The 20,429-nt window shown below is 43.4% G+C and overlaps 1 protein-coding gene across 1 annotated transcript; it reads left to right on the forward strand.

The window, feature by feature from the left end:
* The first annotated feature begins 1,948 nt into the window (after positions 1-1,948).
* Positions 1,949-8,445, forward strand: LOC102437718 (uncharacterized protein C2orf78). The gene is made up of 3 exons (XM_006093255.2): positions 1,949-1,955; positions 5,142-5,879; positions 6,560-8,445. Exons 1-3 carry the CDS (start codon positions 1,949-1,951, stop codon positions 8,443-8,445), a joined length of 2,631 nt encoding a protein of 876 aa, XP_006093317.2.
* Positions 8,446-20,429: the final 11,984 nt, after the last annotated feature.

Raw genomic sequence — 20,429 nt, forward strand, 5'->3', positions numbered from 1 at the left:
TCATATGTGGAATCTAATGAACAAAATAAACTGATGAGCAGAGTACACTTAAAGATATAGAAGCATGGAACAGATTGACAAATTTCAGAGGGAAGGTGGGGGTGTGGGTGTGGGTGTGGGTGTGATGAACTGGGGACTTGTATGCATGTTTGCATAGCCCATGGAACCAGAAAATGGAGTGGTGAAGGTAGAAGGAGGGATGGCAGGGGTAGGGTGGGTGGAGGGGTTAAATAGGGGGGGGGAACAAAATAGAAAATAAAGGGGACATCTCTAATACAATAATACATATGAATAAATAAATAAAAGGTACGACTAGGAAAAAAACAAATGAACAAAACCAGAGCATTGACACACAGCACAAAGACAATCTCTGTTCTGCAAACACACCAATGATTTATGTAATTGAGCTAATATGACATGAAAGAAAATGAAAATGTATTTAAGATTATAATCTGTAGTGAGCAAAATTCCTTGCATCTGCTGCACTAGATAAGTTGTGTATACATGTAAATTGTCTGTTCTCTTAATACAAAATGAGACCAAAATGTGTCAACGTATTTTTCACAGAACCGAAAATATCCACATGAATGTCTTCTGTCCTGTACAATTACACTTTGCCTGTCCCCTAGTCTCCAAGAATGTCCTTGTCTTTCTCTAACAAGTCTCCTCGTCACTTTTGCCTGGCTTTGCAACCAAGCATGGCAGACAGAGAATCCTAGAGGCCCAAAGTTCTACAGCGGCTGTTTGCAAAGGGGGAGGAGACTGCAGTAACTGCCACAGTGGATACGCTTTATGAGAGAAGGAAAAGGGAAAATATCGGGAAGGCCTCTCACATATGATAGGGCAGGATGGCAGGACGCCTACATGGCCCAAGGAACCTGAGGGAGCAAATTATGGGCAGAAGAAGTGCAACCAAAGGCTGGAAGAGGAAAGGTTTGCAGTCAGCTGACTCCTAGCTCTTTGGTCATTGCTTGTAATGGACAGAGTCCATTGGGGCAGCATCAGACACCACAAAGAAGACCCTGCTGCTGGAAGTGGACAGGAAGTAACATCCATGAGTATCAGCATGCAACATCAAAGCTCATCTACAAACAATGCCTACAATGAAGATGAAGAGAAAATGAGAGTGGTAGGAGATGCAAGTCAACCTAGCCTGGCCCAGCCCAACCCAGAGAAGGTAGGATTCAAAGAGAAGAAACTACAAGGGAAGAGCATTGGACTACATCATTCAGCACAAATTGCCTTCAAGAAACTTCATTTTACTGTTCAACCAACTGACAAAAAGGTCTGCTTAATCCCTCTGTTTGCACCTCAAAAGCCACAGTGAATTTACTAATGAGATGGACTGGTATGATTTCAGAACAACTGTAATTGTGCAACCTGGATGTCCCTTTCCATTCTCTCTAAGAATATAACAATATATACAATGATAAATATGTTATACAATATAATATGGGGAATATAAGTTAACGACTAGCTAATTATATTCATGAATATCTATAACAAACTCTGAGATTATTTTCCTAACATCATAATCTAGGAAAGTGAGTCTAGAACAACTAACTGTCTTGTCCACTGGCACATCTGTCCTGAGAGCTCAGCCATTTAGGTGTTGGTTTAGCTCCCCTACTGCTCCCTCTATCCAATCCTGTCTTCTTGGGAATCTGACCTTCTGATTGGCTCTCTAATCCCTTTAAACTGCCTACTTATGACATCATTCTCCCACCAAACCTACCACCACCTGGTAGAATCTTGGGGTGCCCATGGAGTTGTCTGTAAATAAATTTGGATCATCGCAACTGACCAGTGACCAGTAACTGGTGACCAGTGACCAGTGGCCAGTATGACCAGTGACTTTCGTACTGGACACATGTGCTCTTTGGCTTCAGCCACTGAGATATCTTCATTCCTTGCATCTACAGTTGTTATCTGCTCTTCTTCTCTGACCATGTCAGGTAAGGAAAGAACCTTTTTGAAGTTTTTCATTGGATTGTTATTTGTACCTAAATTGAGTTAGAGTGTCAAAAGAGCATAGAATAATTTGGGGGAAATATGATATAGAAGTCTGCAGACCTAATTTCAGATTTAGACACTTAATAGCTTTGTGACTTTGGACAAGTCATTGGATCTCTCACAAAAAAATGTTTTTTCCTCATCTGCTACATTCAGATGTTAGATTGGTTGTGGACTCTAATCCCTTCCTTTTCTAATATGGAGTTTTAAAGAACACTCCTGTTGACGATGAAATCAAGACTTCTTGACAGTGTTTCAACAGTAATAGAAAGAAAAGCTAAGTCATGTAGAAAACTAGCCATAGGTAAAGCATATATATATGATGTCTTGTGTGTAACGATCTCCAACCACCAAGGTTTCAACTTTAGTATTTTAAATTGAGTGCTGTTCCAAAAGTAATATTTATGTGGTTTTGGAGTTTTCTATCCAAAGTAGGATAACAGAGGAAATAGGGAGAGAGGATGGAGAGTACTGGGCTATAGGAAGGCAAGTATCTCAATGTAAAAAATTAGAACTGTTTTCATCAGCACAGGCCAAGAGGAACCAAGAGGGAGGGAAATACACAAGCAGGAAGGAGGGGAAAGTATAAAAATGAACAAGGAGAACATGAAAGAGCTCATGAGAACAAAAAGAGTAGTTTGGACTGGATTATTGGAGGAAACCAAAGATTTTAAAGGAAAGCAGCAAGAGCATAGGGTGAAATCAGCTTGGACTAGAGCAAAATAATGTGGATCTCAGCAAATGCTTACATGGATAGAATAGGAAAGTAAGGCTGGTGTAGGGTACCACTAGCCAAAGGAGTGTATCAAAACAATCCTATTCAGTTGCCTGTGTTTTTTTTTATTGCCCCTCTGGACACAGATGGCATATGACAGTTTGCAATAGAAACATTTACAAATGTATTTCAGAAATGATGTTACTTATATACAAGAAACTAAGAAAGGTGATTATCTAGGGCATTGGAAATAACAGAATTTTCAGTGTTTCAATTCATTCTGATTTTTAAACTATGACAATGTTTTGTCTAGTAAAAAAAAATTAAGACTTTAAAAGAAAGAGATGTCCTAAATGGAATCAGAAAGAATACACCCTTTGTGTGATTAGTGTGTTCAAAATCAAAGATGCTCTTCATCTTTAAAGTTATATTCTTCCCAACACAGAGAGCACACTGATACACAGCCATTGCTTCATTTCAGGTCATAGCTACTTAAGGAAAAAAAGAGAGCATCAAAACCCACATTTCTAATTTCACATTTTTCAAAAGAAATTTTTTTAGATTCTCTTGGGGATTCCATCATTAATGTTTTTTTTAATTGAAACCTATTGTTGATGGTTTTAAGACTTTGGGTACGACCCCTTTCCTGGATGTTGAAGATGATGATAATCTAGGTTTTAAGATAAATATAAAAACCTTCATGATACATTTCAACTGTTCTTTTCTCTTTGTTATAAGGTTATATTAATTGAAATATATACATCTAATACACTAAGTATTTATTACTTACTGGGGAATAGTCAGAGAAACATGAATGAATACAATAATGGAATTCCTTTACATTTACTTTGTTCTCCGCTTTAAACTAGTATTTACTGAAATATTGGTCTGCATATATAGGAGGCACATATACATCAACAGTGATTGCAGTGTGCTGCTTGTTATGCAATTTTCACTGATATATCTCCTCTGTCGATACATACTCGCTAAGAACTTACGCAAAATAACCTATTGTGGGTTGTTTCTGGTTAACAGTATCCACTAAAATAGAATGGGCAATATTTACTTTTATGATACTGCATGTATGAAACAAAACTTCATTTTGCAGTAAATTTATTAGGGTCTGATGTTTGCTACGTGCCTCACTTCTTGAGAAACTCACTCTCAGATAGTCATTTTGTGGTAGGATCAGAAATCAGGCATAAAGACAGTAAGAAAGACCCTTTAAGTTTACCAACTGCTTTGAGCTTCTATGAGAACTATAGGAAGAGCATGTGTAGGGCACAGGCAAAATGAGACGCTGAAGATTGTCATGACAACAGATGTACTGTCTTCTCCTGGACAAACAAACATCTGCATCAGAAGCTCTATTGCTCTTACATGTTGGCAGTGTAATGCGCAGAGCTCTGGCAAGGAAGTCGGGATGCTTAGGTTATGGAAGCAGGTACTGAAACTAACATCGGGAGAGAACTGAGCCATAGTTTCTTCACTCATGAAATGAGAATGTTAGAACAGGGATTCTTGAAGGACTCCTGGCTCTAAAATGCTTTAATTCTAGGAAAGAGCATACAAATCAATACTTGCGCAGGTTCAAGGGCGAGATAGGTCAGGGAGTGGTTGCTTCTAGCCTAGAGAACAATGTATGAAGCACACCACTTGGGTCTTGTGTAAGTTTTTACTCAAGATTTTATATTCTATATAAAAGCCTAAGCGACTGAATGACCAAATGACAGAATGACCAGTTGAACTGGAGCTATGACACACACTGACACCAGGGACAAACGCTCAACGCAGGAGCTACCACCCTGATGGTCAGTGTGCTCCCACAGTGGGAGCATCGCTCAGCTGACCGATGGTCACCAGACACCTGGGCTCACGACTGGAGATAGCAGCTGCAGCGGAAGGAGCCTCTCCCACCTCTGCGGCAGTGCTACCACTACCAAGCTGGAGCTGCTCAGCGCCTGGCCCTGGCTCAGGCTCCTCCCCCCGTCCACCTGCTGCTTCCCGCAATACTACATCCCTCAGGCCAAAACCAGCAGTCCCATATCCCCCCAGGGGTCCCGGATTGGGAGAGGGCACAGGCAGGCTGAGGGACCACACCAGTACATGATATATATTTTTTATTGAGTTCAGAGAAGTGGGAGGGAGAGAGAGAGAGATGGATACATTAATGATGAGAGACAATCATTGATTGGCTGCCTTCTGCAGGCCCCTTACTGGGGAATTGAGACCCCAACGTAGGTTTGTGCCCTTGACTGGAATTGAACCCACACTCGCAAGCCAATGCTCTAGCCACTGAACCTAAACAGCTAGGGCTGAAAGCAACAATCTTAAAATAATGATGATTTTCACACATGTTGCTTAAAATCATCAATCTCTTTGACTTTTTTCATCACCCTCTTGTTCCCTACAGAGAATTCCAAAAATCCACCTTTCCTTGGAATTTCAACCTCCCTGCAACGCTCTCTTCCTGTGGAGAGCAATGCAGCAAGTGTCTGCAACTTCTACAGTGTCTCTGCTCCAGCCAACAGTTCACCATGGCTCCTGCCATCAGCCTCTTGCACCTCTTTCCAACCTCTCATGGGTGGTGCCTACTTGTACCAACATTCTAGCACAACCATGTTGTCTGGAGTTCCTGGCCAGAGCCCAATCTCCATTCCAGCTGCTTCCAATCCTAAAGTTTTTGAGTGGGCTCTTACAGGAGACACTGAAAAGAAGTCATCACCACTCAGAAAATTCACTGGGACTGTCACTGACCAGGACACAACTGTCTCCTCTATGTCTCTGGCGTCCCAGTGTGATAAAACCTCAGATGCCTATAATATGGCCCCTCAGTATCCATCACTTTCTGTCAACCTTGTTCAGGGGGCACCAATTCAGGGACAGGGCCTGTCACATCCCTACCAGGTGGGAAATCATGTGTGTGACTACAATCAAGGCACAATGGACCCTCTGCTCTGTGGAGAGGGTGGTCCCTACCTGCAGTCCTATGGCTCTGTGTCTTACACAGAGAGCAGGGCCTCTGCCCCTGACCCAGGGATGGTCATGGTGCTAAAGGAGACTCAGTCCACAAACATGATACCACTAGCCTCCACTTCTGGAATCTGCTACTCTGTGCCTCCTCAACCCATCACAAAGACAGGTTTTCAAGGTGAGTACAAACAGAAACAAGGAAGGGGAATAAGGTCAGCATTCAAAACTGGGGTCAGTCTGCAGCTGGGAAGTGGTGAGTCCTCAGACAGGTAGAATGTAAGTCCTGTGACTTTAACCACTACCACCCTCAGTCAATGCCCTCCATTGTCAGACTCCTTATGAGGATACCTGACAGAGGTGGGAAGGTGGGAAACTAACAGCCATGGATGCTACATGTAGGAGAACTCCAAGAGCATACCAAGGGACACCACACTTTCCACTGTCCTACCTGATGAGTCCTCCTGTACCACAATACTGCAATAAACTCCCTTGATTTATTGTTTTAGTCTCCTTCTAAGGCCTTTCAGGACATTATTGTGATAGTGCCCATTTAACTTTCCATCACTTCCTTAGTTGACACCTGGATTTAGGATCATGTGTTCCAACATCTTGTCCAAAGCAAACAGGCTATTATCTCCCCTTGCTTATAGGCTTCATCAGGAAGAGCTCTATTCCCTGTCTTAGTCCTTGGTGTGAAGTGTTTTTATTCACTCAGGAAAGTAGAGAGAATTACAAGGGTTCCATATGAGAATGGGAAACATTTTTAAAAAATCACTTTTTTTTATGTGACTTATAACAACCCTGTGAAATGCAAAGAAAATCCAGGGACTGACCGACTTCCCCTTGATTCCATTGTAGTGATGGAGACTTCCCTGGGGATGGAGACTTTCCTGGCATTGCAACTTCCAGGCCAAATATTTTATTTACCACCTACTCCAGAATTCCCCGAGGCCTGCAGTAACAGACATTCCCAGGTACTTGAGAGTTATCCACCACCTCAGAGTGGGGACATTTCAATGGCACCCATAGTCCAGAATCCCATTGACCTCCTGGCACTGCCTCCAGCTCCAAGCCAGGAACAGAAAGAGAATAAGAATGTGGAGAATATTAAAACCAAGCTTTCCAAGCACGGGAATGGGTACCAGATCCCAACAGAAAACGAAGCTTCTCCACTGCTCCCTTTAGAAGTGCCTGACATTCCACAGGTGCTGGCCTGCATTGGTCCCCTTGGCCAAGAGGAGCAGCCTGGTTGTGACAACTCTGGTTTGGGAAAGAATAGCCTGAGTCTTAAGGACCAAGGGACACTTGAAAATGGGACTGAATCTAATGACAGTTTTGCAGACATCGACACACTGGTGAAGGGTATTCACCTTCCACGGGTCTTAAGTTCCTTGGATGACCTTGATCAGGCCCAAGGACCCAAGGTGATCAAAACCAAAGACACCAGGGGCCTCAAGTTGCACGAAGTGCAGAAAAAGTCAAGTGTCAGAAAGACTCGCTCTGATCAAGGCAGCAAGATCAAACATAAAGCCTCTGAGCCTATCAGTGATGCTCCCAAGACCAAGATCAAGCCCGAGAGCCCAGATTGTGTGTTTGTGGAAGAAGTGGTTCCTTGCAATGCTGCAGCTGGTGGCAGGGCTCCTTCGAACATGGCCAAGCATTCTAACAGCAAACCTCAGAAAGCTGCAGCCAGCAGGACCAGCAATACTAAGAGCCATGGGCAGGAAAACACCAAAAGAAACCAAGAAAATTACTCCAAGAGAGCTGAGGAGAGGAAGCAGTCAGGGAACAGAGTCAAGGCAGAGGAGAAGCCAGCCATTCCCAAGATGAAGAGGAAGAAAAGTCATCCTGAGCTGCCACAAGAGGCCATCAAAAAGCCTCGCAGCGGCCTCGCTGTGCACCTGCTGGAGTCTGTGCAGGTTTTCCATGCGCTGGGCAAGAAGAGGGATGAGAAAGCTGACCTGTTTTCCTCGCGGGCCCTGGGAAACTCAAGCAACCCTAAAGGCCCCCAGCCACGCCCAGCTACCAAACCATGGCTGGTTATGCCCCGTGAGGGCAAAGGTCCTGTGAAAACTCAAGTCAAACCACCAAAACCACACGGAAGTGCTGACAAAGGGTCTCCACCTCCATCCCAGGACAAGCTGCCTTCTCCCGGGAAGGTCAAGTTGGTGCCATTGGTTTTTCCAACCATGGACAAGCCTCAAGTTCGACCTGTTCCTCGCAGGCCACAGTCTCTGGCATCAGGTCGGCCTGCTGTGACCAACCCTGCCAAGCCTGCTGCAGTCGCTGCATCCCTGCCAACTCCTGTATCTCTGACAGGGCCTGTCAAATCAGCTCAGCCAATACCGTCCAACTCAGCTGGACCAGGTTTGACCAACCGCGACTGCCCTAGTGTCCCGCAGCCTCCTGCTTCTAGGCCTGGGCCCTACAAAACATCATCTTGTGCTTCTTTCCAGCGGGAGCCTGTTCACTCGGCTGTGAGCCAGCCCCGGACCCCGCTCAAGCCTCACAACCACTATCAACTCCAGGATTTCGCCCTCCAACCAATTCCATGGAGGAAACCTGAGGTTCTGGGGCCAATAATGTCAACACCCATCACAAAGGAGCAGAGGCCAGATCGAGAGGCCCTGAAGAGGAAGGCTCAACTAGAGCGGGAGAATGCTGCCAAATTGGGGACAAGGCAGCATTTCATTGAGAAGGAAAAAGAAATAGACATTTCTCTGTACTATGGCTATGTGATGTAGGATATGCTCGGAGTGCAGGTGCCACTTTTGGTACCAGCTGTTTTCCATAAATAGAAAGATATATGATAGAATGATAGACAGATAGATAAATATTTCTCAATTTTAACATATTTTAAAACTTAATAAAATTGAATAAATAAATATAATAGTATTAGTAGATGATTAATAAAGATTCCTATTGAGTTTTGAGATGCTGTTAACTGTGGTCTTTCTTTTGTGGGGGTGGGATCAAAGGCTGCATAAAAAGGAAAGAATTGGAAGTTGGATGGCGAATGAGGAGTAGGAAGGAACTTAGGCCATGCCCATTAAGGCCAAAAGGGGAGAGAAGTTATGTGCTTATAAAATGGAGCAGGAGGTTGGGGATGGCAGAAGCAAAAAGCAGGATGTGCAGTTACAGTTAAAAGAGGAAACTTTGAATAGAGTTGAAGAGGGCAGAAGCTGAGTCTAGGTTGATCAAGAGAAATGTCAAAAGTCTCTTGTGGAAGTTGGACTTTTGTCTCATGATAAGTATTTTAGAAAAAGGATTCAGGACACATTTTGTAAAGGTTTGAGTGCCTTATCTACAATAATAAAAGGGTAATTTGCTAATTAGGCTGGACATCTTCTGGACATCATTCCGGGACGTCCTTCCTGAAGATGCCGGGGTTGGAGGGAAGCCAGCCTGGGTCTCAGATGCCTGTGGGCGGCCCAAGGGAAGCCAGGCCGGTCCCGGGTGCCTGCTGGTGACTGGAGGGAAACCTGGGTCCTGGGTGCTAGAGGAAAGCTGGTGCCAGCAGCTGGGGGAAGGAAGGCCTATTCTTGCACGAATTTCATGCATTGGCCTCTAGTACATATATAATTGTAGCTGGGGAAAGTGAGTACAAGTCAGGGGAATCTACCTGGTGAGTGGCAAGGGCTTAGAGTAATCCTGGGGGCAGCTGATAATAGGGGCCTAGCCCAGTGAACCTATGCAGTAAGAGGCCCACTCAGGATAGGGTGTGGGATATAAATTATCATTTATTCAACCCCTATGCCCAGGCCCACTAATACACCACTTCAGTTAATCTCCACAACATCCAAGGCCAGTATCCCTGTGTCACTTTACTCGTGAGGTTCAGCAATGGGCTGAGGTCACATTGCATGTGGTGGAGTAAAGCCTCAATTTGAGGCCTGTCTCAGTTCTGTCTTCATTATTTGTAGGTGCCCAACCTGGCTTTCAGAGCACAGCATCCAGAGGTTAGTGTTGCACGAGATCAAACATCTGGAGAAGCCTAAATATTAACTTGAAGGGCTAGCCAGGGCCTCCTGCATGATCCCCATTTGCTGCTATGTCTAAACACTGCCATCAACTGAAGCCAAAGGAAAAATCTGTTAGATGTCTCCATTCACACTGGCCAGAGCAATAGACACACATGTGCGGGAGGCATTGAACAACCTTAGGACCTAGGTGCCAGTTCAAAGGGGCTTTCGAGGAGGCCTCTCAGTGTAGAGGTTTGCAATAGCGATAAGTATATGTTAATTCAGTAATCAGTCCAAGTTCTTCATTCTGTTCTTGGATTTTGATGAAAATATCTAAAGGGGCAAAAACTTTCTCCAGGACCACGTCTGTCTTCAAAACTCTTTTTCAAAGCAACTTTGGAAGCAATGAAACATGCCCCAGGAATCCTCTGTCCAACTGGGAGAGTCTTTCCACCTTTTGGGGATGTGGTTTCCACCCTTCCTCTTGGACAATGAACCAGAAAAGATGTGTCTCTGGCCCCAGCTTCCATGGTGCCATTGGCCCATGTGGGCTCCTGATATTGCTCACCCAATGCCAAGAATCTCCACCAGAAACTCCTTCACAGCAACCTATGCAGCTCCACCCCACCCTGCCTCTGAAAATTAAATTTCTTAATAGAGAGGACAGTGATTCAGAGCCGGTTCCAGAAGCTGTATCTGAGGTATCTGTTTGTGGTTTAGCCCAATTAAGAGTGGGCTCCGTTTTAGATTGCTCTCTTGACAATATCAACTCCATTTTGCTTTTACTTTCACAAGCCACTCTGAAGAATCGTTCAGCATTTTTATTAACTAAACATGCACCTACCATACAACCCAATAATTCTACTCCTGGCTGTTTATTCCAGACAAATAACAAGGTATATTCACACATACCTAATAGCAAAAACCTGAATACAATAGAGATGGTTAAACAAACTGTGGCATAGCCATACTATTACTTAATAATAAAAAGGAAGTTCTATTGACAGATGCAACAACCTGAGTGAATCTCCAAAGCATTATGCTGAGTGAAAAAAGCTGATCCCTAAAAGTTACATACTTGATGGCTCCATTTTTATAATATTCTTGAAATGACAAAAATATAAAAATGAGAACACATGAGTGGTTGCCAGAAGTTATTGAGGGTGTTGGAGTGGGTGGGAAAGTGATTATAAAATGGCAACATGAGGGAGGGATCCTTGTGGTGATGAAAATGTTCTTGATCTTGACTGTATCAGTGTCAATATCTTGGTTGTGATATTATATTAGAGTTTTGGGAAATGTTACCATAAGTGGAAGCTAGCTCAAGGGTATAAGGCATATCTCTGTATTATTTCTTTTTTTTAAAATATATTTTATTGATTTTTTACAGAGAGGAAGGGAGAGAGATAGAGAGTTAGAAACATCAATGAGAGAGAAACATTGATCAGCTGCCTCCTGCACATCTCCCACGGGGGATGTGCCCACAACCCAGGTACATGCCCTGGACCGGAATCGAACCTGGGACCCTTCAGTCCGCAGGCCGACGCTCTATCCACTGAGCCAAACCGGTTTCGGCATGTATTATTTCTTATATCAGCATGAGAATCCATAATCATTTCAATATAAAAATATTATTATTAAGAACACTCCCTATGTCTGGGTTGCAGCCCATACCAACTAAATTACATGATCTGCAGGTGGGAATCAACCAGGCATCAGTAGTTTTTAAAGATGCTCAAATGATTCCAATGGGCAGCAAGTATGGGAACCACTGAATAAGGCATCTCAGAAGCCTCCAAGGAGATATTTAAGAAAATGAAGGGGAAAAAAAATTTCCTAAACTTCTTGTAAAGACAGACTTCTTTGCAAAAGGGATTACATTTTTCCACAGCACCGGTCATTGTGAAGGAGAGAAATTAGCCATTTCTGACTCATCTGGCCTTGGAGCGTCACTGATTGAACTTAAGCCTATAAGCCAATCACTTGGTTAACTGGAATAATTTATCAAAATTTTAAAGTAATTTCATAAATAATCCAATTTCTTTCTCTCCATCTTCATCCCAATAATCTTTATAAATCTAGCCTGAGAAGGTAGGTTATACAAGTGCTGCTAGGTTTTCCAAAGCCTGCCCAAGGTATTACAGGTGTGCTGTTGTTTTAAAAGTAAGTAAGTATGTGCTGGGGGGGTGGGGAGGCCAGGGCAAGGTCAATGGGGGGGAAAAGGAGACACATGTGTTACTATTTGTAATACTTTAAACAATAAAATAAAATTAAGAAAATAAAAATAAATAAATTGCACAAAAATAAATTTAAAAAAGTAACATTCTACCCCGACCTGACTTAAATTTCAGCTCCTTGCATATTCACTGCCTTCTTTCCAAGAAATGTGTTGGAGATACCACTTAACTTCCTAAACAATTGGTCTCCTAAATCAAACTGAAAAAAGAAAGGACTGAATCTTGCCTCTCATTACACTTGGACCCAATTTCCCCTTTACAGTGAATCTTACTGCACTGTGGAGAGGATTTTTTAAATGTCCCTCAATTGCATGTTTTCAAGTAGTACCATGACCTATTTTTCAGCCTACATCTTCTCTTGGGACTTTCTCTTTTAAATTAAAAACACTGCTTAAAATGTGTTATCAGAGCAACATTAATGTATTGAGTAAAGGCAGCCTTATCAGACAAGATAAACTGCTTTTCCTCAAAGATGCCATTTTTATTGCATTAAGGGTTGTTTGCTCAAAGCGATCTGAAGAAGTCACATGGGTTGACCCTGTACATCAAGTCCTCTTTCTCACCAAGCCAATTTCCTGCTTGATTTTTACACTCCAAGTAACATAAGTACAGTAGTGGCTCCACGGAGACTAATAGAATAGGAAAGATTGAGCCATCTTTCTTTTTAATCCTTACCGGAGGATAATTTTCCGTTGATTTTTAGAGAGAGTAAAAGGGAGTGAGGGTGGGGAGAGAGAAACATCAATGTGAGAGAGACACATCGATTGGTTGCCTCTAACATGTGCACTGACCAGGGCAAGGGATCCAGCCTGCAACCCAGGTATGTGCTCTTGACTGACAATAAAACCCTTTGGTCTGGGGGCGGGGGTGGGGGGTGGAGTGGGGGGAGTGGGGGTGGGGGAGGAGAGTGACATTTAACCACGGGCCCTAACCAGCTAGGGCAAATGGAGCTGTCTTTAATATTTGTTTTTTTATTTCCAAGAAATCTATTTGGGTAAGATGAATATTAGACATATATGCTAGTAAAGGTAAGTAAATCCACCTTATGACAGAAAAGAACTTAATTCCTTCACTGCTAAGCAAAAAAAAAAAAAAAAAAAGAGTGGTGAGTCATTTGTTCAAGACAGAGGCTCTTCTGGATGTAAGTGTACACAGATATCCAGCATTAAACTCTGTTAAGGACAACCAGTGAAAAAAAAGCTGAGCAGAAAGATTACCTCCCACCCCATGATGTAAAGTTTCCACACGGCAACATCTGGAGGCTGCACAGGCCAGATGACTTTAATAGAAGGCTCAGAGGTGAGAAAACATGCTTAGCCTTGGCTCTCTGTGAGCACAGCTTGTTGCTGAACCAATTCACTCTGCTTCTATTTCACAGTTCCATCATCCCAACCAAGTGCCCTCATTTGGTTCTCCCAAGGCATGAAGCCCTTTCCCACCAACGACCTTTTCTCAGGCCAGTCCTGCTGCCTTCACTGTGGGTCCCCAGACTCCTTGTCTGCTGGCTCCCTCTCATTAAAATAATCTCCCTTCCCAGCCTCCTCATTCCAGAGGAAGTCTCTGACTCGGCACCATGTTTATTTCTGAGTCCGACTCCAGGGCTTGACATCTAACAGATATCGATTTGTGAAATTAATAAATGCTTCCTCCAAAAATTAATAAATGTTCCCTCCAGCTATAAAAGTACATACCAAACCATTTCTTAAGAGAATCTGGGTGACCAATAAAAATTAATTATAGGTTTAGTTAGGCACACATACAGCCACGTTATAGTAAAACACCAAGAATATAATGATTAGTCAAGCCATTCAGGATCAAAGGCTAATTAATCTCAGTTGCTCAGGTAGCATTTTAAGCAGGTGCCACACTGAACAACCTGTGACCCAGACCTGTTTCACAGGTATTCCCTACTCTGACACTGGCCTGTAACTATTATCTGTACCATTCATCCATTCAATAGGTACCTCTACTGCTTTATGAATCAAGCAACCTCTTGAAATATTTTTATTTATTTATTTGCTAATCCTCACCCGAGGATATTTTTCCATTATTTTTTTAGAGAGAATGGAAGTGAGGGAGAGAGAGAGAAACATGGATGTGAAAGAGGCACATCGATAGGTTGCCTTCCAGAAGCATCCGGACTGGGGGGCTGGGGACAGATCCTGCAACCAAGGTATGTGCCCTTTGTTGGAATTGAACCTGGGACTCTTCAGACTGCAGGCCATGCTCTAACCACTGAGAAAACTGGCTAGGACCTTTTGTAATAGATTTTAAGCTCTTGGAAAGCAAGGACCACTCTTTTAATAATAATAGCAAACACTATTATATTTTCTATGTGCTCAGCATAATGTTATATGCTTTTTTGTATTAATAATATATGCAATGAAGCCATTATTGGAACCCAAGCTGAATGACCTATGGGCTTGGCACACCCTTTCCTTAAACCTGGATTTGACACTTCTCAACTGTTAGCATGGCCTTGACTATGTTGCCTCAGTTTCTTCCTCTGTAAAATAGGCATGACATAGTACCTATCTCAGAGGGTTGTTGTGAAGATCAAAGAAATCTGCCCTGACTGGTTTGGCTCAGTGGATAGAGCGTTGGCCTGAGGACTGAAGGGTCCCAGGTTCGGTTCTGGTCAAGGGCATGTACCTTGGTTGCAGGCACATCCCCAGTAGGGTGTGTGCAGGAGGCAGCTGATCAATGTTTCTCTCTCATCGATGTTTCTAACTCTCTATCCCTCTCCCTTCCTCTCTGTAAAAAACCAATAAAACATTTTTTTTTAAAAAGAAAAAGATCAAAGAAATCTGATGCCTGTAAAATGCTTAGAAGACGGCTGGCACATAACTGGTACTCATTAAATATTAGATGTTGTTGTTGTTGTTGTTTATAGGAAAGTCCCCAGTCCTGGGTCCCAGTGTTTCATGGAAAGTCCCATGTCCTTGGCAAACGTTCACAATAGGTCCAGGGGGCAGGCCGAGGACAGGGGGTCGGCTGCTGTCCTGTGGTCACCCTTCACTGCCTGCCTCTCTCAGAGCCCAGCTCAAAATTTCCCTGCAGGCCCTCTAATTGCCCATGCCCCCACCACACACAGTATTTCTACTCCTTAGTCAACAGGTTGTGATGCAGAAATTGTTACCTTTTGTCACATAAACATTCTTCTATGTAGACCATCTCCCTGTTTTCCCACGTAGGGGATAGTTTTTTAACCATCCCCTAGCAGTGGTTCTCAACCTTCCTAATGCCGCGACCCCTCTTTTTTCTTTTTTTTTTTTAAAAATATATTTTATTGATTTTTTACAGAGAGGAAGGGAGAGGGGATAGTTAGAAACATCGATGAGAGAGAAACATCGGATCAGCTGCCTCTTGCACACCTCCTACTGGGGATGTGCCTGCAACCAAGGTACATGCCCTTGGCCAGAATCAAACCTGTGACCCTTCAGTCCGCAGGCCGACGCTCTACCCACTGAGCCAAACCGGTTAGGGTGCCGCCACGCTTTAATACAGTTCCTCATGTTGTGGTGACCCCCGATTTCATTGTTACAAAATGAATATAATTAAAGCATAGTGATTAATCACAAAAACAATATGTAATTATATATGTATTTTCCGATGGTCTTAGGCGACCCCTGTAAAAGGGTCGTTGGACCCCCAAAGGGGTCGCGACCCACAGGTTGAGAACCGCTGCCGAAGAGCAAACTATGTGATGTGTGAAAATAACTGACAAGGCTAAACCGCCTCGCCTGCCTGAAGGAAACCACAGCATCTAGTGCCCCCTGCCGCCTTTTCAGAGGAAAGGCCATCAGTACGAAGAGTTCGATTTACTGACCGTGAAGTTTTGCTTATCGAGGTCTAAGTAGAAATCGGTATCAATACCCTAAATTTGAAGTTAGATTCGGGTTTTACCTTTTCTTAAATTCACCCCCTTGGATTTCAGTTATTTGCTTTGCCTTTGCGAAACGGACTTTTGCTTAATTATGCTTTTCTCATGTGCAGTTGTTTTCCTCGAACTTGCTGTTTGACTGTGGGGATTTGAACTGGTTTTGTCTTACTTTTGGCTCTTTTTCTCTTCCGTGAAGCCCTGAGACCGGCGAGAGGGGGCTGCGGCGTCAGCGGACGGAGGGCGGCACCCTGGCCTTCCGCGGGGCGGGACAGGAAGTCTCCCGCCGGTTCCCCGGGCCCCTCCGCACCCGCCCCCCTGCGCTCGGGAAAGACGGATCCCCCAGGATTTAGAGCGCGCGCCCTGAGGCCAATGGGACGCCGGCGCGTGGCTGAGTGTCAGGCAGGCTCAGCCAATGAACATGAGCTTTGGCGAGGGGACTCCGCCCCCTACTTGGGTCGCATAAATTCGTCCCCCTGCAGCCCCGGAAGCCAGGAGGTGCGGCCGAGGCATCCTAGTAACGGAGCGGGCTCAGTGGCATCCACCGGGTCCACAACGGAGAGCGGAGCGGCCAGGTCTGCCCAGCATGTCGGAAGCTGGTGAGGGAGAGAGGAGCATGGAGACCACGGACACCCCCAAAATGGACACAAGGCCGCTCCCATAGACGGATCGCCTGCCCGGACCCGGGAGTCCTCAACCTGGAGCCAGAAGGCCACGAAGGCAGACCAGATGACCTGCGACGGGAGCCCGGAGGACGCGGGGCAGGTGCTGCGTGGGTGGGGGGAGTCTTGGTTCAGCGTCGTCGGGGAGCTGCCTGGAGGAGAGCGCAAGTGGCCGAGAGGAAGGTATGCCCTTGGCCCTGGAAGTTGAAGAGGGTTGGGTTTATCCTCTTTAAAAATGCAGAAAGTAATATTCCATCAAGGGCCCTTGTGTAGAGAATTTGATTTCTAAAAGAACAGCATGATCAGGATGAGTTTGTGTGGGCTGCATGTGGCCAAGTGTCCTGGGGGATAGTGGAGTTTAGGGACTTATGATGTAAGGCGGGAGTGAGAAGTATATGGGTTGAGGTCCAGGTAGAGGACAGTAGATATTTCTTTTCTATTTGGGGCACTGCACCAAACACTTCACAGGTGAGGATTAGAGAAATATCCAAGGATGCAATGAGATAAGTATTATGTAAGTGTCATTTCACAAAGAAACTAAGGCCCAGAGAAGATTCAGTAACTACAGTAAATCACACAGTGAGTAGGGGGTGGAACAGTGAGGATTCCCTGCTGCTTATTCTGGAGGAAACAAGTCTTACACTGGGACTGCCAGGACAGGGAGTGAGGACTGATTTATGTGTGTGTAGCTAAACCAGCTTGACTTCAGGTGTAGATAAAGAAAATGAGAATTATAATACCAACGCAAGCATGATCCCATCACCAAAAAAGAAGGCTGAATGGCTGTTATTTTAATGACAGATGGATTAAGGAAGTAAATAACCCAAACAGAGCATAGTGCACCATATGGAGAAAAGAACTTGCAATTGGATACAGTGGAGAAGGGGATGTAAAAGCTTGTATTTCACAAGTCCAGGATGAGGCAGGCAAGTACCTCTAAACCAATCAAAAGTGTTTTCAGCCCAGCCAGCATGGTCACAGTTCCATTCCCGGTCAAGGACACATGCCCGGGTTGCAGGCTCAATCCCCAGTGAGTAGTGTGCAGGAGGCAGCTGATCAATGACTCTCTCTCATCATTGATGTTCCTATCTCTCTCTCCCTCTCTCTCTCTCTGAAATCAATAGAAATATTTTTTAAAGTGTTTTCATGTCTCCAAAAGACACCAGTGTTCAGTCAAAAATAGCAGCTGCTGAATGAATTAGCTTGGGCATACCACACAAACATGTATTATCATATGTTCCCTTGATCTATGAAACTGAGTAAATTTACATTTTCTGATTCAGAGGTTGCAAGTAAAATATCCTGTGGGAAAACAAAAGAAGAAATTTGGATAACAGATGTGTTGGCCCCTTAGAGCGTAGAGCTGATTTTGCCATATATCACCAACAATGATGTTTTCTACAGCATATCAACCTCAAGGGATGAGCCAAATCATGGATCAAGAAAATGTTCCCTCTAGCTCTTAGGTACTTTGACTTGAAAATGGAGTTTCAAGTAGTGGGCTTGATACCTATGAGGATTTAACGAAACTGCTGAAATCATAAAACAAAAGATTGTTGATATTTTTTCCAAATGCAAACTCATCTATCTGCATATTTATCAGACAGTACAAATGTAAATTTTGGCAAATTCCATACAGTCTATAAACTTCTTAACAGGGATAATGAAAAGATCTTACCTATTCAATGACCTGCACATTTTATATACAACATCGCTAAAAAGGGTTGTGATTGCTTAAATGTGATATTGAGATTTTCATAATGAAAGTTTGTGGTCATTTTTATCAAATGCAAAGAAGCACTTAATGAGTTTTTTTTAAAATATATTTTATTGATTTTTTACAGAGAGGAAGGGAGAGGGATAGAGAGTTAGAAACATCGATGAGAGAGAAACATCGATCAGCTGCCTCCTGCACATCTCCTACTGGGGATGTGCCCGCAACCCAGGTACATGCCCTTGACCGGAATCGAACCTGGGATCCTTGAGTCCGCAGGCCGGTGCTCTATCCACTGAGCCAAACCGGTTTCGGCATTAATGAGTTTTTTTACTCAATAGAAATGGAAGGAGATAACCTCTGTAGACATGTGCCTACAAGATGGGCATCATTGCTCCCAGCCATAGAAACCATGCTAAAATGTTGGCCTACCATAAAATCATATTTTCAAAGTGTGGGACAAGAATAATATCCTTTTTGATTTGGAAATATATCGAGGATGAGAATGGAGAAAAGGACTACAGTAAGATAGAAGTTTATATGCTGTTTCCCAGCACTGTTTGATGGTCTTTGAAGAGGCCATAAAGAGCCTGTAAAAAGAATAACCTGGCTGCACCTGAGCTGTTTGATATAAGATTGTTCCCGAATTAAAAAAAAAAATGTCAACAGAAAAGGGAAGCCAAGTGAAAGAGTACCTTCTTAATTTCTTTACTAGAACTGTAACTTATTTGGAATTCAACTTCAATTTCACCAGTTCTGAGCTTTAAAACCATTTTCCCTGAGAAGAAGATGTTTAACTTACGATGACATCCAGTGTGCTTCAGAGCATTTAAAAATGACATATTTTATTCCCTAGCCAGTTTGGCTCAGTGGATAAAGCATCAGCCCGAAGACTGAAGAGTTCCGGTTCAATTCCTGTCAAGTACACGGACTTGATTGTAGGCTCAATCCCCATCCCTGGTCGGGGTACATGTGGGAGGCAACTAATCGATGTGTCACATTGATGTTTCTCTCTCTCTCTCTCTCTCTCTCTCTCTCTACCTCTCCCCCTCTCTTCCACTCTCTAAAAATAAGTGGGAAAATATCCTTGGATGAGGATTAACAAACAACATAAATACATACATACATACATACATACATATGACATATTTTAGACATGGATAGCCTGTATGATGAATTTATAGATGCAAAGGACCTGATAGACAAACAGCTGGCCTATCAATACAAACCTGTGGATTCAAAGTGGGTGGACATTTTTTTGAGAAATGGAAACAAATGCCTATGATCTAAACACCTGCTGTTGCTGGTAAGTAAAATCCTAAATATTTCATGCTCAAACATTCTTATTGAGAAGATAGAGTTTAATGCCATCACATTGGACTGACACTAGGAGTCAGTGTCATGTGGGCCTGAGAAGAGCAGAGCTGCAAGTCAGAGTGCATTTTACATTTGACTGTGTTCAGTGTTACCGCTGCATAAGAGAAAGGAAGGGTGTCCCGAAGGCTGCAGGCAGTTCAGAAAAGTATTTGTTGGAAAAGGAGACAGAAAGAATAAAAAGATTCTAGTATGTGGGACAGAAAGAAATGTGTTATTTTTATTAAACATAGGAAATATCTAATTCGTCCTCATATTTTTATTCCCCCTTTAAAGTCTTGTGTATCTTATTTTGTTTTGTATTTAAAATACCCCTAGCATTTTAGCACAGCAGTATGTGTCTAATTTAGAAATAATTATACACATATTGGGATGCTTGTTCAAAATTTCCTTTACTGATGAGCACAGGCCTAAATGATAAGTAACCATGTGGGTTCTGGAAGAAGAGAAGAGTCAAGGACCTGAAGCAGACTCTTTTGTTTCTTTAAAAATCAGTAAGTCTCCTGTGACTTTGGTTTTTATGAATCCATCTCCCAAAGCCAGGGCGCCCCTGGGAGAACCGATACAAACTGAGTTTCTGCACATTTGGAAACGAGGACCAGGCTCAGGACACTCACTGAGGTATACACATCCAGGAAGAATCTGCCTGAGCAGCCAGTCTGCCAGTTGGGCCCTCAACCTTGCTCTCCCCTTCTCCAATTCCATGTATATACAACTTCTGAAAACTCACATTTCCATAAATTGGGAGTTCCAAATCCTGAGGGGCCTGGGAATGGAAATCAAAAGATCTGAGAACTTGGATAGGAAAAAGAAAGCTCTATTTCCATTAGTCTCGAATTAAAATTTAGCATTTCTTTTCATTGGGAAAATAGGCTGCAAACTACAGCAATATTAGTACC

This window comes from Myotis lucifugus, unplaced genomic scaffold (genome assembly GCF_000147115.1).
Source record: "Myotis lucifugus unplaced genomic scaffold, Myoluc2.0 scaffold_111, whole genome shotgun sequence".
Classification (NCBI taxonomy): domain Eukaryota; kingdom Metazoa; phylum Chordata; class Mammalia; order Chiroptera; family Vespertilionidae; genus Myotis; species Myotis lucifugus.